This window comes from Puma concolor, chromosome B4 (genome assembly GCF_028749965.1).
Source record: "Puma concolor isolate L17-30 chromosome B4, mPumCon1.1.hap2, whole genome shotgun sequence".
Classification (NCBI taxonomy): Eukaryota; Metazoa; Chordata; class Mammalia; order Carnivora; family Felidae; genus Puma; species Puma concolor.
Genome location: NC_141673.1, coordinates 136,432,265 through 136,456,726, shown reverse-complemented (window position 1 = coordinate 136,456,726; position 24,462 = coordinate 136,432,265). Strand labels below are relative to the sequence as shown.

The 24,462-nt window shown below is 46.0% G+C and overlaps 1 protein-coding gene across 1 annotated transcript in view; it reads left to right on the top strand.

The window, feature by feature from the left end:
• The first annotated feature begins 3,076 nt into the window (after positions 1-3,076).
• The window catches only part of ITIH2 (inter-alpha-trypsin inhibitor heavy chain 2), a 37,960-nt gene continuing 16,574 nt past the window's right edge, over positions 3,077-24,462 (top strand). Inside the window, exons 1-11 of the mRNA XM_025930418.2 lie at positions 3,077-3,291; positions 4,569-4,643; positions 6,319-6,351; positions 7,643-7,812; positions 10,738-10,842; positions 11,592-11,754; positions 15,441-15,548; positions 16,275-16,403; positions 17,801-17,917; positions 21,770-21,938; positions 22,517-22,642. Coding sequence (XP_025786203.2) covers positions 3,208-3,291; positions 4,569-4,643; positions 6,319-6,351; positions 7,643-7,812; positions 10,738-10,842; positions 11,592-11,754; positions 15,441-15,548; positions 16,275-16,403; positions 17,801-17,917; positions 21,770-21,938; positions 22,517-22,642 — 1,279 coding nt within the window. The 5' untranslated portion in view covers positions 3,077-3,207. The remainder of the gene's footprint in view (positions 3,292-4,568; positions 4,644-6,318; positions 6,352-7,642; positions 7,813-10,737; positions 10,843-11,591; positions 11,755-15,440; positions 15,549-16,274; positions 16,404-17,800; positions 17,918-21,769; positions 21,939-22,516; positions 22,643-24,462) is intronic.

Below are 24,462 nucleotides of genomic sequence, written 5' to 3'. Positions count from 1 at the left end.
TCTTATGTAATAACAGCCTCAATCACCTAGGCAAATCCCCTTTTCACTCTTATGGATTATTCTTTCCTGGTATGAAAATGTGGTCCAGGATAATATTTATTATTTTTAGTAAGGTAAATTGGTTGTAAAATTTTTTTAGTGTGTAATTCAGATTTGTGGGTGAAAACAACATCTACTTCATTGAATTAATTAAAAACCACGATGTCAGGGGCACCTGGGTGGCGCAGTCGGTTAAGCGTCCGACTTCAGCCAGGTCACGATCTCGCGGTCCGTGAGTTCGAGCCCCGCGTCGGGCTCTGGGCTGATGGCTCAGAGCCTGGAGCCTGTTTCCGATTCTGTGTCTCCCTCTCTCTCTGCCCCTCGCCCGTTCATGCTCTGTCTCTCTCTGTCCCAAAAATAAATAAACGTTGAAAAAAAAAAATAAAAAAAAAAAATAAAAACCACGATGTCACTTTCAGTACGTTGTCCAGATATTGTATATCGTGTGAAGTTCCAAAAAGTGGTCAGGCTCAATTATTTTTTTATGTAATTTTTCTATTTCTCTCTCCGTTTTTTTGTTCTGTTTACCTCTATATTATGGGCCATTTTTAATAAATATTTTACATTTAATGTAAATGAATTTGACACACTGGTCAATTCATGTTGATACTCTACATCTTGGGGCACCTGGGTGGCTCAGTCCGTTAAGCATCCGACTTCAGCTCATGTCATGATCTCCTGGTTCGTGAGTTCAAGCCCCACATCAGGCTCTGTGCTGACAGCTCAGAGCCTGGAGCCTGCTTCGGATTCTATGTCTCCCTCTCTCTCTCTGCCTCTCCCCTGCTCATGCTGTCTCTCAAAAATAAACATTAAAAAAAATTCACAAAAAATACCGTATGCCTCATCTTCACTTTTAAATTGTTTTCACATATTCTGCATTTGTTAATCAGATTGATGGATCACTGTCTTCCAATTTAAAAACGTATTTTATTATCATTTTTTTCTCCAAACTGTTGATTTCTTTTTTTTTTTTAATTTTTTAGTGTTTATTTATTTTTGAGAGATAGCAAGAGACAGAGTGCGAGAGGGGAAGGGACAGAGAGAGAGAGAGACAGACCCAGGATCCAAAGCAGTCTCCAGGCTCTGAGCTGTCAGCACAGAGCCCGACGTGGGGATCGAACTCATGAACCACGAGATCATGACCTGAGCCGAAGTGGGACACTTAACCGACTGAGCCACCCAGGTGCCCCTCCAAATTGTTAATTTCTAATCTTAAACTTAATTCTCTCTTCTGACTTTCTTTTTGTTATGATTTGCTACATCTATTTTAACCTGACACCCCCTTTGTAACACCCTCGTTGTTTTTAAGTCTTTGAAATGAACAGAATTTTAATGCAATATCAACTTTTAGTCTGTTTTTGTCTCATTGAGATGAAGTGTCTCATGGAGATGGCGTATGGTTGACTTTTTTTTTAATTGTCAATTTTTTTTAATTTAATTTGCATTGTATATTCTACTTGAAACTACACTTCAAATGATTTTTGGCATGTGCATGGATATTATAAATAAAATTGTAGTTTTTTTATGTACCATCCTGCATATTTCAATATAAATTTCTCTTCGGGGCATTGTTTTTGACTTTCTTTCTTCCTTTACATTGTTTCTGAAATAAACTTTTAAACCATTTCCCTTTAAACAAAATCCACGGCTGTCTCAGACAATGGCCGTGTGTTCGATGTAACTCTCACAGTGAGTCTCTGGGTTCGAGGGAAGCTGCTGGGTGTGCTCAGAATAGGATCCCCTGGAAAGAGCTCTCCAGCATCACATGTCTGAGGCCAAAGCAGGCTTCCTCGTTCCATGCAGGTGCAGGTTCCCCCGTGGGAGTGGACTTTAGAGAGTGGTCATTTCCAGCTATAAGTCCAAGGCCAGGTGTTAGATCCCAGAACATTAGGCGGGAAGCCATGGGTTCTACTCTGAGAAGGAAAACCAGAAAAGGCATGGGGGCTCAGGTCCCCTGCTGACCAAACTGGGGTCCACGGCATGACCCTTGTTCAAGCAGACATCTGGAATAGAAACTCAAGAGAAAGACTCATCAAGTAGACTTACCATGCAGGTTGGGGACTTCAGGTGAATTCTAGTCTAGATTCACACCTGGAACACTGGATCCCAGTGATGGACGGCAGGTTACCTCTCCTAAGCCTGTGTGGTCATGGAGAGCAAAGTGCTTGGGGTCAGGCCAACCTTGCTGGATCTGTGTCTCCACTTACCGTGAGATGTGGAATAAATTACTTAGCCTTATTTTCCTCCATTATAAAGGAGGATAAATATAGCACATACCTCGCACGGTTCTTGTATAGATTCAAAAAAAAAAAACAAAAGAGAGAGTTAAAGATAATAAGTAAAAATGCCTGACACCAGAAAGGCTCAGTACCTCTTAGCTGACATTATCTTATTATCTCCAGACCACAAATGGGAAGCAATCATCCACAGTGTTTCCAGACTGGGTTTTCTCTGATTCTGGAACTGAGGAGAATTAATTTTTCTACGGACCTGAGTGAGGCTGATCAGGGACAGCCACAAGAACAGATACTGTCCTCTGAGTCAAAGACACTCATGAAATATCCCCACTGAAGAGCGTGCCTTTGTACCTGGCACGGCTGTGTGCCCGGTGCTTTACTGCAGTGGATCCTCAGTTATCAGAGACAGAGGGCAACAGGCTAGCAGTGAATGCTTTGCTCAGAAAACCATTGTGTTTCTTTCTCCGCTTGTGCTAAACTTCTCCTGCTTTCATTTGAATAAAAGGGCTTCGTTTCCAGAAACTCTACACTGACGCTATTTCTCTGACTCTCTTTCTCCATATCGTTCCCCACCTGGTCCGTGAAAGAGGATGATGCTGATCTTCAGGTCCCTCTGATTCTGAGATGAACAGAAATCAGCAAAAGGCAAAGAAAGCACATCCATCTGACCCTGACTTGTCCTCACAGCTCACTGACTACCTCTGGCTTTGCTGTTTGAATAACCTCTGGGTGTCCGATCCACCCCCACAGCGCAAGTTTGAACTCCAGAACAAATATTTGTCCCGTTTTTGAACAAAGTTTGAGAGCTTTCTTCTCCTTTTTTCTTCTTTTAAAAAACGCACTCTTCTGCTGTTCCTTTGAACTGGGCTCAGCGAGGAGTGGAATTCTCCCGAGACCCTGCACGGAGAGCTTGGCAAAGCCACCCAGCAAAATGAGTCGACTCACGTGCCTTCTCATCTGCTTCTTCGTTTCTGTGACACGAGGCTTCGAAATCCCCACCAGTGGACTTCCAGAAGTAAGTACTTCCAGAAAACCCCTTGTTGTTGCCCTGTGCGTTTGCCCAGTAGTCTGTGGCCATTGCTATTTAAGGACTGTGGTCTGTGCGGAGAGGATATTTGTGGTAAAATTCATCTGGGTAGGAGTGTTCGCTTTTCTAATTACTGGAATGTGTACTTACCTTTGAAAGCATTAATGGGATTTGCATGAGTATTAAGTCAAATTCAATGGACCGGCCCCACGGGGCGCCATCTATGGAACCCGGCTGCCTACTCCTTATCTGAAAAATGGGGATCCTTGACCCACCCCAAAGGTACTAGGGGAATTCAATGCCATATGTAAACTACCTAGCACAATGCAAGCACTAGGAAGCACTTAATAATTATTAGCTGGATGAGGATGACACATTGCTATCAGTATAAGAAAAGTCATTAACACTATTGGTTTTCATACCCATGTGAACCATGAGTCCTGTAGTGAGGGCACTTTAAATATTCCTTGTTGGGAGGAGATGGCCTGCAGGCTGGCAGATGGCAGGAATTATTTCCAGGGAGTTCAAGGCTTCTACTTCAGATCCTTGGCCATCGCCAACAGAAGGAAAGTTTTGGACTGAGTCATTTGGAATGTCACGCAAGAGTTATTCTGACGCCAGAAAAGCAATGTGTGTTATGGGAATATCGTAGGAGATGCAGAGGCTTTGTAATACTTGCAGGTGGATTACCCACAAAAATGCCAAAGAACGGGATGGCAGGGGTGCGGGGGGAATCACTCTGTCTGCTTAGAAACGATCTTATTTTCCAACACCTTAAGAACCCCCGGAGGGTGTTGGAAATCTCACTGACAGAGCCAGGGATCCAAGCCAAGATACCCAAATGTGTTTGTGCATTCCTTTCCTATCAACATTTTAAATTGGAGGAGACGTATGGACATATTTATCCACTCACACATTTGCTGATGCCAAGATCTACCCCCTACCTCCCCCAGGCACCCCCCTGATCACTGGGTTGCAGTGACCCCCACCTGAATGCCCCCATCGTCTTCTGGCCGACTAAAAAATGTGTTCCTTCGTCCAACAAATTGGAGGATAACAGCTTCCATTTGGTCACCTCTGAGACATAACTAGCAAACATAAAAACATTAAAGAAGTCATTGTATTAAAAAATGGGATTTCCCAGATTTATAGGAAACAAGATAGCAAAGCATAATGAATGAATCCCTTATGCCTGTCCCTCGCTGCCTCCTTTGCTCTGAATCTTTTTTATTAATAGAAATAAATATCCTAAATTCTTTTCTAAGTTTGCAGAGTATGGAGATCTCATGGAGCTGGCCCCGGGGAAATTTCAGTTTGCACCAGAGAAACAGAGATTTCAGGTACAGTAAGCCTCAGTCTCGAAAGGGACAACGAGTGAAAGAGATCACGACCGAAGGGAGGAAAAGATTAAGATGCTTCTTGCTAAATGGTCTCAGAGCTTTATTTTTTATCATAATGGTCACCTTAGTTCCTTAAAGGATGAAGAGCTATGTGTTTCCTTCTAATTTTAAGACTATGGGATGATGTTACTGCCTCATAAGGAAGGATTTCTTCTTAGGGAGGGCATTTCTTCTCCCGGGGGTGGCAGATACCTCCCCCTGAGCACACATCCTCCTGGGGCAGTCACTTCTGCGGTGGGGAGTAGCTCAGAGTCTGGGGACCGGCCATGTCCAAGGCTGTATCCTGGAGGTCGCCAGCAACAGCACAGATGCGTCCTCTAACTCTTGGGGGTGAGGTCTCCAGGGAAGCCAGCCAGGGTGTGGCCTCTCCTGCATGGAGGCCACGTGCTGAGAATGGGGGTGTTTCATGGACACCACACAAAGCCGACCAACGGCTTATTTTGTACGGATGTGACTTTTTGAGTCTCTGAAAGTCCAGGTTTCTTGTAGACCAGTAGTATTGAAACCCAATAGGCAAGTTCTCATGCCATCCGGCCACAAGAGGGAAAACTTCTTCTCGTCACTGAAAATTACATTCAAAAAGTTCAGAAGAGGGTAACTGTTGACCTCACGATGTCACGGAACACTGCCCTAAAACCTCAGTTCATCCCAAATTAGCTTAACTAGCCTTATATCCAGCACCTGACTTATTCTGTTAAAGTTCAACAGACATTAGGTGTTCACCCTTTGCTTTAAACCCATTCGGCTTTCCGTGTCCAGAGGACAATCCTTCATGTGGATAATTCCCTCGCATGGCAGTTGAAGTACTGTTCTTGGCCCCAGAGAGGAAATACCTCGAAATCCCTACCCTCACGTAGCTGAGCCCAATGGAAGAGAGAGACACACGTCCACACTGTCTCGCTTGGAAGGAAGAATTTAGCTGCCATGGAAACTTAAAGGAAGCGTACCTGGATCTGGGGGTGGGGGGCCGTGAGAGAGCTTGACTGACAAAACTCCCCCAGGCTGAGGTCTGAAGGATGGGGGTGGGATGGGGTGGGGGACAAGGGACCCTGTAAGGCAAAGCACTTATAGACCTTGTGAACGGCATGCCCAGAGCCCCAGCATCCAGATCACCACTCAACTAAATAAAAAATAAATTAAAAAAACAGGATAAAGTTGATACAGGCCACTCAGTGTGTGTTTGGTTGAATGTTTTCATTTAAAAATATTTGTTCTAAAACTGAGGGTTGATGGGGGGTGGGAGGGAGAGGAGGGTGGGTGATGGATATTGAGGAGGGCACCTTTTGGGATGAGCACTGGGTGTTGTATGGAAACCAATTTGGCAATAAATTTCATATTAAAAAAGAATAAATAAAATAAAATAATATATTTCTTCTAGCATTATATCAAAGAATGATGTGCTTGCCAAGTGGCTGGGAAATGTGTTCAGAGAAACATACCATTGGGAAAATAGTATTTGAGACTATTTGACATTTATGTCTCGGCTCCAGTGAATCAATTACAGATCAGTATTGAAGGGAAACAAATTTTTTTTTGACTGAGAGAAAGCAGCTTTTGTCCTCGAGGTAATAAGTAACACACTTTTGAAGAATGATTATCTAACTTCCTTTCACAGAGAAGCGTTTCCGGAGAATCTGGAGAAACGATGGTGAGTTTACTTTGATTTTGTTAAAAATTAACACCGGAATGATTTTCCTGTTACCTATTATCTAGAGATCAATATGGTTGCCTCCTTCGTCTCTATCCCTGAGAGCATTTACCTGACTTGCGAAATATCCTCTTGCCCAATTCTGTTTGGAAGTGTGTCTGAAATTCAGCATGAGAGTAGCCAGCAGAGATGTCACCAGGAGCTGAAAATGTCGTTTCTCTCAACCGTCTCAAGTTTTGCCAACAACACTGGCTTCATCCAAGCACATGTATTCATTCCAGCTTAGCCGTTTTCACTTAAAATATGACACCTAACAGCTTTGGAGGGGGGAACGGGACTGTGAGAGGGAGCTCCCCAACACAACATGGCCCGATTCCCTGAGATGTTCGAAGAAGTCCTTCCTGTGGTGAGAAAACATCAAAAGGAAGTGGTTTACATTGGCTTCCTGCTCTGCACGGACAGAAACTTTGAGAAGCATACATTTGTACATGAAGTAAGGACAAGTAACGTAGCCCGGATTTTGTCGTAGCTTGAAGTTTTCTGGCTGTTACCGAGTCCACAGGCTTAATCTTGGCTGACGGACTTTGGCACGTGACACCCACTATCGAAATAAGCAAATCCGTTTGGAGAAACAAGCAAAATCTTGTGATGGGTCACATCACTGCCATGGTCCTGAAGAAGCTCGCAGTTCTCAGGCATCTCCTGAAAGATGTGGGCTTTTAGTACCTTGCCTTTGAGCACACTGAGATACCGTAATTCTTCACACTAGAGCTGCCTTAAGTCTGTAGAGCAGCGTGGGGAAAGGGGATCCAGAGCACGGGACCAATCATCGCGTCCACATGATACTTTCTCTCCACGTTCCATTGGTTGCTCACCCACATTCCATTGGTCAGCGTGTTACAGTTTGTATGTTGTTCGACAGCCAGGGTCCCCTAAAACCCGCAATCCTGTATCCTTTCCTTTGCTAGGGCCCTGAGTTTGACATTATTTACTGAACTTTCTCGCTCCAACCTTGCTTCCCACAACCATTTTCTACTCGCATTCTCACTTTAAACGTCATTATTAATAGACCCATAGAGCTGAAAGGCATCTCCAGAGATCTTAAAACAAAGGCAGGCTTCTGCCTGGAGAATATTCTAAGCGAGGAGAAAGCCTAGTAATACCTGAGTCGTATGCTTCGCAATGCCTGAGGATTGTTCATGATAGAACGTAGTGCTGTTAACATCAAATATGTGGTGAAGTTCTGTGCCATTTTGCCATGAGTACGCCTATGCTTTCTTACCAATTACAGGACGATGTTGATCAAGTAACTCTTTATAGCTATAAAGTCCAGTCCACTATTACTTCTCGTATGGCCAACACCTTCATCCAGACCAAAGTCGTGAACAACTCCCCACGGCCTCAGAATGTTGTGTTTGATGTTCAGATTCCCAAAGGAGCCTTCATCTCCAACTTTTCCATGTGAGTAACTCCTATACAGACTACAAATTGGCTTTGCTCTACTCATAGAATCAACCCCCCTCATAGTTAGAGTGGACCTTAATGGACAACTGCTCCGGTGGTTCTCACTCTCAGAGCTGTGGACCCACTGGATGTCAAGAGTCATGGTGGGCTGGGTCCCCATGATTTGTTTCTGTTCAAAGTATCAGAATTTGTGAAGGATTTGGTTTTCACGCCTCATAAATGAAAGCTAACTAAGCTATCTCTCTGGTAACAACTCTTAGTTGCACTTGAACATGCTTTCTTGGGGGAGATATATGGAGTAGCCGTGGCTTGTAGGAAACCAAGTATGTGTGCAGAGCAGTTCTGTGTCTCCTGTCATTTGTTTCTCTGTGGGGAAAAAATATGAGAACTACTGGTTAAGTCCAATCACGTGTCCAGTGATCGGATTCCTCAATTACGCTGAGGACAAATGACTCATTCAGGTTTGACTTGAATATCTCCTTACGATAAACTCACTACCTTCCAGAGCAATCCACTCAATGGTTGACAGGTCTGTTAGAATTATTTCTCATACTTCACTGAAATCTGTTCCGCTTCTACCCACTGGCTCTGGTTCCACTCACAAAAAATTTTCTTTTCCTAATTCTCTGCAAAATACATACTGAAGTGTTCGAGGATGAAATGATATGCTGTCTGAGATTGGCTTCAAAATAGTCGAGTAGGGATACAGGTGAATTGAGACCAGCTGAGTACTGACTGATAACGGTGTGGCTCAGTGATGGTTTCATGGAGGTTTCTTATATTGTTCTATTTTTGTATATTTAAAGATTTCCATAACAAAAAATATTTTTCAACCGCTCCAGTGCTTTCTAAAGTGAAGTCCAATTATCTTGTCCTGCCTGGTGGCTTCACTTATCAAGGCTAAACATCGCTTATTCTTCCAAGTGATTGGATGGATTTCTACCCCCAATCACTTAGGTGGCCATCCCCACAGTGTGCCCCACCCGGCCACGTCCTTCCCATGTCCTGTGCCCAGCACAGAGCACACGGCTCTGCATACAGTCTGCCTATATTTTTTTTCACTAAAATATTAGATTGAGATAATTCTCATCGGCTTTGGTCTTTCATATACCAAGGTCACCAACGATAACTGTGAATAAATGAAGCGTTCAAATACCACGCACCTTGGCCTCTAAAAACTGCAGAGCATGTTAATCATATTTTCTAAACCAAGCAAAGTAGGTGGGGAAAAGGTGTCAGGTGACTTTGACTTGATATCCTTTGAATTGGCTTAGAAATTTATTTTTTTATTTTGTATTTCCATAAAAAAGTTTTAGTGTTTATTTTTGAGACAGAGAGAGAGAGAGAGTGTGTGAGTGGAGGAGGGGCAGAGAGAGAGTGGGAGACACAGAATCCGAAGCAGGCTCCAGGCTCTGAGCTGTCAGCACAGAGCCCGACGCGGGGCTCGAACTCACAAACCGTGAGATCATGACCTGAGCCGAAGTCGGATGCTTAACACACTGAGCCATGCAGGTGCCCCAAGAAATTTATTTATTTTTTTAATTTTAGGCAGCCTGTTCTAAAAACAAAAATGTAGAAGGAAGAGCTTTTATGTAGCGGTATAACATGACACTGTGTCTGAAAAATCATCTTTAAACTCTTCTACTAAAGTTTTGTTTTTCAACCACATAACCAGCATTTATTCTAGACATCTCTTCTTTCTGTTTTCTTTCATTCTTTTCTTTCTTTTCCATCTCATTGCATAGAAGATTTGAGGTGACAAAGGATGATAGAACTGTGACACACATTTACTTTGGTCTCTCTCTAGTCAGGGATGACTTTGTGAGACCAGAGAATTCTACATGGGTTGCCAAGGCCTCCTCTCTGGTCAAAACATTTCTTCTGCTCCTTTTATCAAGGTTGCAAATATTCTCCTGCTAGAGATAACTTCCTTTTGTCTTAAAGATTTTTCGGTCTTTGAAACTGAGATTGGGTGGATGGGGAGTAGGGCAGACCTGGACACATGGGTCTAGTTCTAGCTCTGTTTTTGACCGACTGTGTGACCTTGAGCAAGGAAGTCACTGTCCCCTGGCTCTGATTTCTCTCATCTGAAGAAGCGGCCTTCAAGCGTGCCTCACCAAGCATGCCAGTGGCTCCTGGGATGGGACACTGGCCCTCACACCTGCAGAAGGTCTAGCATTCTGGGTCCCCTCCCATAATGCCAACAGTACTTTCGGTCATCGGCACAACAAAAGACTTCTCCACGCGTTTCTAAATACCTCCTTGGTGAGAGGCACTATCCCTTTGAGTGCTATGGGCGCCATTTTACTTCTGAGATCCTGTAATTTGATGGCTCTGACCCATCATTAACTTGGTACGCAGTAGATGACAAGCACTTTAAGTGGGGCAGGTAAAGATGGAGAAGGAGAAGGAAGCCAGAGGTCCCCGAGGGAGATGTTAGAGGGATAAACACCCATGTGCTAAGGGATTCCCCAGCACCGTCCTCCTTCCTTCCTCTTCCCCACCCTTGCAGGGCAGTGTGACGCCTCCAGGCTCTTAGAAGAAGAATTTTCTGAACAAATGTAAGCCAGACAACCAGTGATTTCTCAGTCACCTCCCCTGGGCACATTTCTAATTCAAAAGGGATACCCAAAGGGAACACAGCTTAATCTGAAGGGTAAAACTTGAAGATGCGGAGTGATTGTAAACACACGCAGCAACTCCAGAGGGGAAGCTCTCAGGATGGGCGCCTACCTCTTAAGTCACACTCCCAGATAAAGGGACTCCTGACCGTGAAATAGGCAGATGCCTCTCTTCTTGTTACTTCTAGGTGCAACATGAGAATTACCCCCACTAAATCCTCCAAGGTGGGTTGTTTGTCCTTAGTTTGCTTTGCTAAGACTGCTACTCAGGACAACTCAGTGGCCCCCTGTCATTTTTTAGGACCGTAGACGGCACGACATTCACGAGTTCAATTAAGGAGAAGACAGTGGGTCGAGCGCTGTACTCTCAGGCGAGAGCAAAAGGCAAGACCGCCGGGCTGGTGAGGTAAGGGCGGGGCCAGCTCGGCTCATCTGTGGCTCCTCCCACTCAATCCCATTTAATTTTTAAAATCACTCACGGTTGCTTCTAACGCCCACATCATCCTCACTTGCTAACCGTGCTGTTTCCTCTTTAAAACTAAACACCTCAATCAACGATCGCGGTAACCTTGACGTGTATGTGTTTACATCAGGGCTTACGCTGGAAATGCATATCCCACTTGATGCAATAATAGATTTCTTCTTTCTGCAAACTTTCACAAACGGAAAGAGCCTCTGGAATGAGGCTCAAATGCCTCAGAGGAAATGCGTGCGGTCTCTGGAACCATCTGAGTTTGGGTTTGAGTCCTGGCCCCACAATTGGGTGGTCCTGAGCAGGTTGCTAATAATCTGTTAGCTTCATCTGTTACCATCTGGGAAATGAGGGTACTGATATCCGTCCTGCAGAGCCGCTGTGTTAGAAATGACGCCTGTCAATTTCCTGGCGTGGAATGGGGATCGATAACTAGCAGAGGGCACTCAAATCTGTAAGAAGCTCTGGTAGAAAACGATCAGGCAGGAGAGGAGACTAAGCTGTTGGTGGAATTAAAGTTACCTGGAAGTTTCAGTGATGTCTATTGTACCTCCTGTTCACTTTCACGAACACTGCAGCAGGCTTGATTGCCCAGAAAAGCCTAGATGCCCTCTGCATAGACGTGGGGGTCTTGCTCTCCCTCGTGCATGTGGGGACTTATGTCGGGGGTGTTAAACTTTTAGGAGCAGGGCTCTTGACATGGAAAACTTCAAAACTGAAGTAAACGTCCTCCCCGGAGCGAAGGTGCAGTTCGAACTTCATTACCAGGAAGTCAAGTGGAGGAAGCTGGGATCCTATGAGCACAGACTCCATCTGCAGCCCGGACGACTGGCCAAACACTTGGAGGTGAGCCAAGATTTGCAGGGCGTGCGGTGATGCCCTCCCCTGAAGGCTCCTACCCCCCCCCCCCCCCCCCGCCTGTGCTTTTCTCCCGGCCATCACCCTCTGGGGGTGCTGGATGCATTCGACTCAGCAAGACAGTGAGGGGCACTGATCAGCTTATGGGTTTGGAGTCCACCCATAAGGAGGGCACTTCCTTATGGATTTCAATGCCAGCTCAGCTCCTTATTAGTTGTGTTCATTTCCTGGGGTGGCCCTAACAAATCACCACAGCTGGGCGGCTTGAAACAACGGGAATTTATTTTCAGGACACAAATCTGAACTCAAGGTGTTAGCAGGGCCTTCCTCCTAACGGCTTGGGGGGAGAATCCTGGCTTCTCTCGGCGTGCGGCAGCCACTGGCACTCCTTGACTTGCGGCCTCCTAGCCACACCGCTCCGATCTCTGCCTTGGTGGCCACACCATGTGCTCCCCTACGTGTCTCACATTGTCCTCTGCCTTCTTCTTCTAAGAAAACTTGTCCTTGGATTTAGAGTCCCCTGAGTAGTACAGGAGGATCTCATCTCGAGATCCTTACCTTAACTTCATCTGTGAAGATGCTCTTTCCAAAGGAGGTAACGTTCACAGTTTCCAGACGTGTAGACATGGCTTCGGGGGTCATTGTGGGGGGAGTGCCATTCAGTCATTACGCTGGCCTGCTAACACGGGACACGTTATCTTGAGCGTCTGTTTTTTCTTCTGCAGGAAGGGTACGATAACATATTTTCCGTGTAATTTATGGCAATGGGTGGCAAATAATAAGGACTCAGTGAAGCTAGTTCTCTTCCTCTGCCCGCCCCCCACTTCCTTACCAATATGAGCTCACCATTGCTGACTTGACTTCACCTGTTGCCCTCCGAAACGAGACAACTCTTTAGGGAGTTTGAAGCTTTGTGACATCACAGGAACATTTTGTGTAGGAGGCAGAGCAGAGCCAGAAGCAGCCCAGGAGAGCATCCAATCCAATCTGCCTCTGCATTTGACAGATAGGCTGTGAATGGCCCTCAGACCAAGAAGACTCCAGGGGATGATCTGATCCTGGCGAAATTTGTATCCTGGTTTGGAAAGTTGCGTAACTGACCAATAGAACACACTTTCTTCTCGTGACCGCTGTGTGGCATCAGCCTGCTCTCGATGCCACTCAGTTCTTTTAAGTGTCCCTTCGGGCACATACCGTGCCTTTGTGAAAATTAGGATAAGATGCCCTTCCTCCCGGCAAAGGCCGCCTCGTGTCAGGACACGTGACTTGGCAAGTGGGTTATGGGCCACCTCCCAGCATCCTTGATGGTCCTGGCTGGCGGCTCTGCACAACTCAACAATGTGACCCTGGTTATTTTCCTGGGAGTGATGAAGAATGTAGGCCTGTCACCCCCATTCTCTTGCTCAATGCTTGAATCCCATGGTATATAAATACGATCAGCATCTTGCCTATAGTGATGCAAGTACCGAGGTGGTTAATAATATTAATTAGGAACTGAGTTAATGGTAGGAGAAGGCATATTCTATGTCATTGACTCCTCCCCAAAATTATATATGTGAAGCACCTGCCACTCATAAAGAACAGGAACTTTTTTTTTTTAAGTTTATTTATTTTGAGGTGGTGAGGGGCAGAGAGAGAGAGGGGAACAGGATCCTAAGCAGGCTCTGTGCTCCGCACAGATGTGGGGCTTGAACTCACAAACTGTGAGATCATGACCTGGGTGGAAATCGAGAGCCGGACACTTAACCGACTGAGCTACCCAGGCACCCCTCCTCCCCACAAATTATAAAGTAGGTCTCATTAGCCCTGACTTGCAGATTTATATAAATAACTTGCCTAAGGAACCAGACCTAAGAAACCATTAAGATCTGGAATTATGTCTGACTGCATCCCAGACTACATTCTATGCTACCAATGGAAGAATTTGAGTTTGAGTCCATGAAGATAATGATTCTTAACACACATACCGAGTAGCACATAAATCTTTCTTGTATTTCTGAAATGTTTGTTCATCCTTAAACTTCCCACACTGTCAGGAATTCCTTGTTTTTAAAACAAAACAGGTGGAGTCTTAGAATATTAGCAAGGGCGTTAGACCCGGTGGCAAGTTTTCCGAGTTCTGCCAAATCTGCTTCCCAGCCTTCAGTTTCTCATCTGGGAAATTAGAGGTTGGACTGGATGGTTTTTAAGGTACTTTCCAGCCCAAATAGTCTATGAAATATTTCAGTTTCTAAAGAGACTTGATTTCACAATGAAGGAGAAATCATAAAGTTAGACCTTCTCCCTGTGCTTATTCCAGAAAAGGTTTCTAATCACCATTGGAAGGACTGGAAATACAGGAACTGCAGGGAACACATCTCTTTTTAACCCCCACCCCAACCCCCCAGCTGTATGTATCAAATCTTGGGAAAATGTTTTATTCCAAATCCTGTGTTCCTTACCGAAAAGTCAACAAATATGGCAAGTGACTCACTCTACACTTGTTCACGGGTAGAATCTTATGGGAGAATGAAAGCAGTATCCCCAGTTCTCTGTCAATTTCTGACTTTTCTCCCTGACCTTCAAGAGCTGCTTAATCAGCTGCCAGCATTGACTGGGTCAGACTGTCCTGGGATGGCTGATTTACTCGATTCTGTGTAGATTTAATCCTTACCAACATGGAGAATCTGGAGCTAATGGGAATTTTGGAGGCAAATTAAGTTCCCATCTTGTAACTACCAAGAAAGAAAATGTTGGCTCTGCTTAGACAAGTGTCCATGACTTTATGCAAGCAGATTTGAAAAAATCAGAGGGAATTTTGACATGATTCCAAAGGCAGGTACTTCCAAAGGGGAGATAGCTCATCACTGTTGCAGAAGATCCTAAATGAGGAAGAGGCAGTAAGGAAACCAATGTGCACATGACTCTATCTGATGACCTCACATGAAAGCAGGCATGTGCAAAAGAAGGGACATCTCATGGAAAACAAATAGGCTATTGTGGCATGGGGTTAATGGATAGTTTGGCGATATCTACCGGAAAGACGGAGCAGGAGCTATTGGAGGATAGGAAGCAGTGTACAAAGTATTAGGGGCTTGGGCCCTGGGTTTGAAGCCTGCCTCAGCCACTTATGAACTGGGTCACTCTGAATGAGCAATAACAAGTAAAACGATAATAGATAATAACATTATCGATAAGAGTTAAATGAGTTCATACATGTGAAGTGCTTAGCAGACCATGTAGGGTCTATAGAGAGGAAGCCAGGATTATGGTTTTTCCAAAGATCACCCAAAGGGATGTCCTTCTATTTAGCTCTGCCCAAAGCAGGTAGATAGAAAAGACATGAAAAAGCCCAGGAGAGAGCCACAGAGTAACTGCAGAATCCTTTAGAAATGGCTTTCCTTTTTTCCCCCCTTTAACAGCATGAAGACTCTTAGAAACAACAACAGCCCCCCAAAACTGGAATAGGATAGAAACGGGGCATTAAGCCCAGAGGAATAAAGTACTAGAAAGGAAGAACTGAGTTGCCCATCACATGAGATGAGTCATATCCCACGGAAGTTAAGGACCATGAGGAAGTGATCATGGAACCAGGCTGGGTTGTCTCTGGGAAAACTTACAGCAGAGGATGTAGTAATTGTACTTTTTGCTCAAAAAGCCTTGAGGCTTAGAATAATTTGCTTTCCCTTCTCCAGGTAGACGTGTGGATTATCGAACCTCAGGGAATAAAATTTCTTCATGTTCCTGACACATTTGATGGTCATTTTGATGGTGTTCCAGTGCTATCTAAAGGACAGCAGAAGGTATCATAAGTATTGCCCATTGCAAAGGGTCTAAGTGGCTACTAGCTCATGAGTTCTCTTCCCTCCCTGTGCTCTGGGGAACAGAAAAGAGTTCAGGTGTTGAACTCTGTGAAGGAACAGGCACCCCTGGGCAAAATCTAGGGTCTTCCCCGGGGTCTGCAGAACACAACTCCCAACTGTCTCATTGCATTTTGACCACTGACTTTCCCTTTGGGGGCCCCATTACCTTCAAGTAATCTGCTTGACCAGTAGCCAAAAGACAGCTTCCACATAAATGGTCTCAGTCATAGCAAGAGATCCTCCACTTAATTCTCTTTACTTCAAGACCAATAATAACCAACAGTGGAGGAGTCCAGTTCCTCTAAGAACCTTTCACAAACTCATTCTCGAAGCTGGTAGCCATCTCTCTGTTGGGGGAAGGGAGGCATTCTTTGGCTATCTTGAAAAGTCCTGAACCGGAAACCAATGTGACAATACATTTCATATTAAAAAAAAAAAAAAAAAGAAAAGTCCTAAACCTTGGGCAACAGCGCCACAGGCTGGCAGATACTCCCTCACATGCCCGGCACTGTCCCTTGCATTGGAAATGGGACAATCAGTGGTTCCTGGGTAGAGGATGGCCATCAAGCCTTGGGCAGTGCCTCTTTACCTGTGTGCGGCTGTCAGCCCCTCATCTGGGGAGGGACAGGTGCAGAGGCGGGGCTCTGACATCACCGTTCTTTCCAGGCACATGTTTCCTTCAAGCCCACTGTGGCGCAGCAAAGAAAATGCTTCAATTGCTCTGAGACCGCGGTAGATGGAGAGCTGGTGGTGATGTATGACGTAAACAGAGAAGAGAAAGCCGGTGAACTTGAGGTGGGTAAAAACAGTCTAGGAGAAGCACCGTGCTGAGGCCAAACAACTGTTCCTTGTTGAACAGACGCCCTGGCTTCCGGGCGGCCCCTAGCGGTCAAGGCAAGTGTCGAGTTGCAGAGAACGGACCACAGTCATGTGTCTCTAAGTGTTACTAAGCATTATCTTTTCATAGGAAGACAACTAAACAGAGGGTCATTGGGTTTCATGTCCTTGTCCCAGAAAGGTTCTTCTAGGCCTTCTATGAAGTACAGTAGAAAACCACAGAATGGGAGTTTTGGATAACCTTCGAAGGCCCTTTGTAATTAAACTGTCAAAGAAAGCAGGGAGGTTGTGGGGCTGGGTGGATGGAACAACCAAGAGAAAGATCTGGGCTAATGGTGAGTTCCAGGGCCAATGTTCCTTGTGAGATTTCTAAAGTTTCCTTTCCCCTTTTGCCATGTCCTAGGTGTATGTCTGTATTTCCCTTGTGCTCAGGTAAGAGCCCCGTAGAGGGTATCCAAGAGCCTGTGCTCTCCAGGACAGGGAGGTCGAGAAGCATCCACAGTGACACCCTCCACAGTTAGCCATTGTGCTGTCTTGGTAGAAGCAACCAAAGGGCAGTGGAAAGAGAACTTGGGGAGGCAGGCATCAGAGCCTGCAGTGGAAGACAAAGACGATGATCAGGAAGGTAGCTGGAGAGGCCTTCTGATACCTTCTAGAACAATCCGAACCTAGCACCCTAGAGTGCTCGTAAAGGTCCTTCGTGATCTGTCCTGCTGATTCTCCACCCCAATTCCTTGAATTCTTAAATTCTATAGCCCTCGTGGTCCTGGACCGCTCGCAGACCCCCTAGGGTGTTATGTTTTCCTCACCCTTGTCGAGAACTTCCTCCCTACTCCTACCTGTACCCCCAAACCCTGCCCTACTCCCACCTTGGGGGACCAACTCCAAACTCATCCTCAAGGCCAGTGTAGATGTCAGCTTGGGAAAGACTCCCCCATCCGAGTCAGATCACATCCGCTGGACATTCTCGGAGCCCTTTATTTTCCTCATCCTCGCACGTAGCACTCTATGTTATTGCCTCTTTACTTGTCTGCATCCTCGGCTGGCCTGTGAGCCCTGTGAGGGCAGAGCCCGCCTGCTTTACTGCTGGCTAGCACGGTGCCTGGAACACAGGCTCTCCATGAAGACTGGGTGTGCGGAGGGAGTGGAGGGAAATGCCCTGGGAGTTAAAGTACCCAGAAGGCTTGGGCCCGCATGGGAAAGGAGTGAGGGAGAGAAGGAAGGAGAAGGGAGAGACCTGGGTAGACACCAAGCCTCTGTTCTCTCCTTTATGACCAGCCTGCTTCCACACCTCTCCTCTCTTAGCCCCTGGGCCCCGTCTTCCTACACCCTAACCACCGTGTTCTGTTTTCCAGGTATTCAATGGATATTTTGTCCACTTTTTCGCTCCTGACAACCTGGACCCAATTCCCAAAAACATCCTCTTTGTCATTGATGTTAGTGGCTCAATGTGGGGCATAAAAATGAAACAAGTGAGTATCCCCTTGTTGGCAGTGGTACATGGGGCTCCCCGCCTTCCTTGGTCCCCTCCGAACACGGCAGCCATTCAATGCACCTGTCCCATCGGACCTTGTCTCGGTCCCCTCGGGCCACTGTGACAAAGCACCACAGACGCCGGTGGCTTGTAAACAACACATGTATCTCACAACTCACCGTTGGGAACATTTTCATCTCGGTTCCTTCTCGCACTGAGCACTCCTGTGCTTCCGTCTTGCTCTTCTGCATAACGTTTTACTTCAGCACCTGCCCATTGTTCATGGGTCCTTATAGGCACATCTTTTCTAATCACACTGCAGTTCCTTGAGGGGGGCCATCCTGCCTTATGTCTCCCAGGCTGCAGTTCAATATGAGCTAGTCCAGCGTTAAATGGTATAGATGAGGTTCTATAGAACAAAAGAGGAAATTTGTTTAATGTTTATTTTTGAGACAGAGAGAGAGAGAGAGAGAGAGAGAGCAAGCAGGGAGGGGCAGAAAGAGAGGGGGACACAGAATCCGAAGCAGGCTCCAGGCTCTGAGCCGTCAGCACAGAGCCCGACACGGGGCTCGAACCCACGGACTGTGAGATCATGACCTGAGAAGTCAGACACTTAACCAACTGAACCACCCAGGCGCCCCTTCTTTTTGTTATTTTTTTTAATTTTTTTAATGTTTATTTATTTTTGAGACAGAGAGAGACAGAGCATGAACTGGGGAGGGTCAGAGAGAGAGGGAGACACAAAATCCAAAGCAGGCTCCAGGTTCTGAGCTGTCAGAGCAGAGCCCGACACGGGGTTCGAACCCGCGAACTGTGAGATCTTGACCTGAGCCAAAGTCGGAGGCTCAACTGACTGAACCACCCAGGCACCCCACTTTTTGTTATTTTATTTTATTTATTTATTTATTTTTTAATTTTAATTTTTTTTTTAACGTTTATTTATTTTTGAGACAGAGAGAGACAGAGCATGAACGGGGGAGGGGCAGAGAGAGCGGGAGACACAGAATCGGAAACAGGCTCCAGGCTCTGAGCCATCAGCCCAGAGCCCGACGCAGGGCTCGAACTCACGGACCGCGAGATCGTGACCTGGCTGAAGTCGGACGCTTAACCGACTGAGCCACCCAGGCGCCCCATCACTTTTTGTTATTTTATTTTATTTTTTTTTTTTAACGTTTATTTATTTTTTGGGGACAGAGAGAGACAGAGCATGAATGGGGGAGGGGCAGAGAGAGAGGGAGACACAGAATCAGAAACAGGCTCCAGGCTCTGAGCCATCAGCCCAGAGCCCGATGCGGGGCTCGAACTCACGGACAGCGAGATCGTGACCTGGCTGAAGTCGGACGCTTAACCGACTGCGCCACCCAGGCGCCCCCCACTTTTTGTTATTTTAAATTTTTTTTTTTTTTCAACGTTTATTTATTTTTGGGACAGAGAGAGACAGAGCATGAACGGGGGAGGGGCAGAGAGAGAGGGAGACACAGAATCGGAAACAGGCTCCAGGCTCCGAGCCATCAGCCCAGAGCCTGACGCGGGGCTCGAACTCACGGACCGCGAGATCGTGACGTGGCTGAAGTCGGACGCTTAACCGACTGCGCCACCCAGGCGCCCCCACTTTTTGTTATTTTAAAGAGGAGTGTAGGGGCGCCTGGGTGGCTCAGTCCTTTGAGCCTCCGACTTTGGCTCAGGTCAAGATCTCACGGTTTGTGAATTCAAACCCCGTGTCGGGGGTTTGCCTGCTCACACTCTCTCTCTCTCTTCTCTCTCTCTCTTTCTCAAAAATAAACATTAAAAAAAAATTAAAGAAAAGCGTATTAGGAATCAAGACTGCCACTTGCAGGGGATTAAAATTTTAAATAGGTTTGTCACCGAAACAGCTGCCTGCATTGAGAAGAGCTTGCAGAAACCCTTCAAAGGTGTGGGGAGAGGCACGCAGCTCTCTGGGGGCAGACGGCTGTAGGTGGCGGGGCCAGCCAGGGCAACAGCTCTGAGTCAGAAGTGTGCCAAGTGTCCAAAGAACAGAGAGCAGCCCGGCAGAGAGGAGCAGGGAGAGGGCAAGGGAGACGAGCTTCAAGAAGGGAGGGGCAGGGCAGGTCACTTGAAGCCCATCAGGTCACCCTGAGAACCTTGGCTCTCTCTTTGAGAGAAATGGAGAGCTACTGGGGGTTAAGATGAAGGAAAGGCCCCATCTGACATGTTTACAGCATATCCCCGGCCACTATGTTGACAACAGACTGGTGTGGAGGTGGGGGTGGAAACAGGGAGGCTAGAAAAGCAGCTATTGCTATAACCCAGGCAAGAGATGATGGCGGCGTGGACTAGTGGATGTGGTAAGAGGCCACTGGAATCTGGAATCTATCTGGAAGGTGGAATACACAGAATTTTCTAAAGCTGGGAGGTGTGAGAAGAAAAGAGGACTCCAAGATGCTCCGAGCTCTTAGCCTGAGCAGTCGGAAGGAAGGATGCAGGTCGCCATTGGTGAGTGGGAGAAGACAGGCAGAGTGAGACTTCGTGGGGGGACGCTGGGGGTTCAGTTTTGGACGTGTGAAGTTTGAGACGCCTGTTAAGCATCCGAGCAGACGTGTCCATGATGCTATTGGCTATGCAGGTCTGGGTTTCAAACATGAGAAATTGACTGGGGCGCCTGGGTGGCTCAGTTGGTTAAGCATCTGACTTCAGCTTAGGTCATGATCTCACAGTTTGTGAGTTCAAGCCCCGCATTGGTCTCTGTGCTGACAGCTCAGAGCCTGGAGCCTGCTTTGGATTCTGTGTCTCCCTTTCTCTCTGTTCCCCACCCCCCTCTCTCTCTCAAAAATAGAATAAACATTAAAAAAATTTATTTTGAAAAACATGAAAGATCGAGATGTACAATCAGGACTTACTAGTATGTGCAAGGTATTTGCAGCAATGGGACTGGCTGAGAAGTAAGTGTAGATGGAGAAGAAACCCGAGAGCGAACCCTAGAATATTCCCATAGCTAGAATTTGGGGAGAAGAGGAGGAACCGGCAAAGAAGATTAAGGAAAGGCAACCAATGAGAGGAAGAGAAAACCAAGAGAGTCTGAGGTTTTGGAAGATAATGAGGAAGTCAGAGGAAGGAAGATGGTGTGATCATTTGGTTCAAATGATGCTCGTAGATTGAATCTCGTGAAAAGGACAAATAGTCCATTGGATTTGGCAACCTGAAAGTCACTGTGATCTTGATGAGGGCAATTTTTTTGTTGTTGTTTATTTATTTATTTTGAGAGAAATAGAGAGGGCAAGCGGGGGAGGGGCAGAGAGAGAGGGAGAGAGAGAACTGTAAGTAGGCTCCGTGCTTTCAGTTCAGAGCGCGACGCAGGGCTCAAACTCATGAACCTTGAGATCAGGACCTGGGCGGAAACCGAGAGTCAGACGCTCAACTGACGGAGCCACCCAGGCGCCCCTTGATGGGGGCACTATTAATGGAGTGGTAAAGGTGAAAATCTGAATGGAGTGGGTTTGCAAGAGGATAGGGAGAGAAAATTTGGAAATGGTAATTGAAGAGAGAGGGTGGGTGGCTGGGCTTGGAAAATACATTTGATTTCCAGGCACTCCTAAGAGGGCACCTGAACTTTGTGATTCTTAACTAAAAAGGGAGCCTAGTCAAAATGGTTGTGCCTAACAAAAGAAACCGGTAAAAGTTTAAGCATCATAAATGCAGACAATACATGTTGGGGATAAGTGAGAGACGAGTCGGTCAAGAGGTTTTCTGGAAGGATTACAGCTTGAGTTGGTACTTGAAATATGACTAGGATGAATTCTTGGTCTTCCTCCTTTCTTCTTGGGCCTCAAGCTTCTGTGACGAGACCCTTCTCCGTTCTTTTCTGAAACAGACAGTGGAAGCCATGAAGACCATATTGGATGACCTGAGAGCTGAAGATAAGTTCTCCGTAGTTGACTTCAACCACAATGTTCGGACCTGGAGACACGATTTGGTCTCAGCTACTAAATCACAGACTGCAGATGCCAAGAAGTACATTGAAAAAATCCAACCTAGTGGAGGCGAGTGACTTTAACCTAGAGCCCACTGAGAAACTTTCATAGGGTTCAAAACTTCATTCACTTGGGACGCATCCTTTCCTATCACAGCGGTCTTTGCCCCGCCCACCACGGCCTGCCTTAAATGTTACACGTATTATTACAGTATGAATACTAAGTCCGTGTGAAGGTACAGGGCATACCCATCCACACAACTTTGTAACCATTCCAGTCCTTCTCAGCAGCCTTGTTACGGTCATAGCATCAAAGGCAACTGTCCACAGACCAGTGTCCCAGCATGTCAGCAAGGGAGATTTAGGTACCTTCAATTTGGTGCATAACAAAGTGACGGAGGGGTGCTTTGAAAGGACTAATTCATCTTTACGGGAATAGTTTGCTACAAAGTGAATATTTTACTCCACTGGGGAATCTTGACCAGCCCGGGGAAACTTTGTGTCCCTTGGAAAGTAAGTGAAGGATTTGGGTGCTGACTAAATTACGTAGGAGTAGTCGCAAGACAGATGAACCTGAACCCGGGATGTGATTGTTTTCGTGCAAAGAAAGAGTACCTAACGTAACTGCACATAATGTTACTCTAACAGGAACAAATATCAATGAAGCCTTGCTGCGGGCCATCTTTATTTTGAATGAAGCCAATAATTTGGGATTGCTGGACCCTGAATCCGTCTCTCTGATCATTTTGGTTTCTGATGGCGACCCAACAGTAGGCAAGTAGCTCGTCAATTTCCTAGTGACAGATATTTCGCTCTTGTTTCTCGGGAACGTGATTGGCTTAAAATGGGAAATCTCACGGCACTCGCCCGAGTTTCTAAACCATTCTAACGCCATGCTTTCTAAAAGGAGGTTTCTTTTGACCCTGAAGCGTTCACCCTGCTGAAACCCAGTCCCAGATATTTCTGGTGATGCTCTTAAAAGCTCAGGCTTCACCTGCACAACGTGGGGGACACTTGAATGTGAATTGGCATAGCATGCTGTCGCATACTTAAGCTGTGTGTGATGAGTCTCTGTCCCCCGAGTCTGCAGTGCACCTCTGGAGTCCGCAGTAACGTATGTTCTTGTTCTCCACAGTCCGCCAGTTACTCGCGGCAACTGGAGAAGTTGCTTCTTTCTGATATATCCTGCACATCGACATCTTTTCCACAAAATGGCCCATCATCTCCTGGCTTCCATCATGCGCTGTTGTTATCTTGATCTGCTTTAGTTGTGTCCCTGTGCTGACAAATACAACTAAGGGTGCATGCTAGATTGTGTTGCAGCCTGCCGTGTAGACAAGGCTTGTGCCTGACGCAGCTCCATGGAAGGAAGTTGAGTGGCCAGTCAGGACAATGGCAGCCAGAGTCCTAGAAAGACGGAAAGCCACCATTTTACCAATACTGAGACAAGAACAGGAGTCATTACGTAGCATTTGTTGTAGGTTCAGTATTTCCTCCTTCTCAGATCAAATTACTTTTTTTTTTTTTAATTTTTTTTTTTCCAACGTTTATTTATTTTTGGGACAGAGAGAGACAGAGCATGAACGGGGGAGGGGCAGAGAGAGAGGGAGACACAGAATCGGAAACAGGCTCCAGGCTCTGAGCCATCAGCCCAGAGCCTGACGCGGGGCTCGAACTCACGGACCGCGAGATCGTGACCTGGCTGAAGTCGGACGCTTAACCGACTGCGCCACCCAGGCGCCCCAAGTTACTTTTAAAATTCAATCTGAGGGGCGCCTGGCCGGCTCGGTCCGTGGAGCATGCAACTCTTGATCTCAGGGTAGTGAGTTCAAGCCCCACGTTGGGTGCAGAGATTACTTAAAAAAACTAAAACCTTCAAAAAAAAAGAAGGGAAGAAATTCAATTTGAGAATAAAATCATCTGGAAGAAAAGGAAACAGTAAAAAATTAAGTCTGTTCCTCATTTCTGTACCGTAACCATCCAGTTCCTGTCCCTGGAGAAAGCCTTTGGTTACCAGTTTCTTGCATATCTTTCCAGAGATATTTCGTGCATATCTGTAGACTACATATACACATATACACACGTATATGTCAACATATATACACACATACATGCATGCGTATCTGCAAATACATCCTACATATGCCAATGTTTACGTTGTTTTTTCCCCTTTAAAAATGTGTCTTTGAGATCATTCAATATAAACACATAAAAAGTTGCCTCGCTCTTTCTAATAAACTGCTTAGTATCTCACAGTTTGAGAGTATCATCATCTGACTGTATCATCATCTGACGGATCTCCTTTACTCGTGTACCTTTGTTTTTGTTTTCAATACGTTGCTATTCTATGGTTGCCCACACTTCATTTCCATTTGTGTGAGTGCAGCCGTAAGAAAAATTCCTAGAACTGAGTCGCTGGGTCAAAAGGTTAAGTGCATTTTTAATTTGACAAAAACTTGGGTCTCCCGAGTGGCTCAGTCGGTTAAGCATCTGACTTCAGCTCAGGTCATGATCTCACAGTTTGTAAGTTCGAGCCCCGGGTTGGGCTCTGTGCAGAGAGCTCAGAGCCTGGAGCCTACTTTGAATTTAGTGTC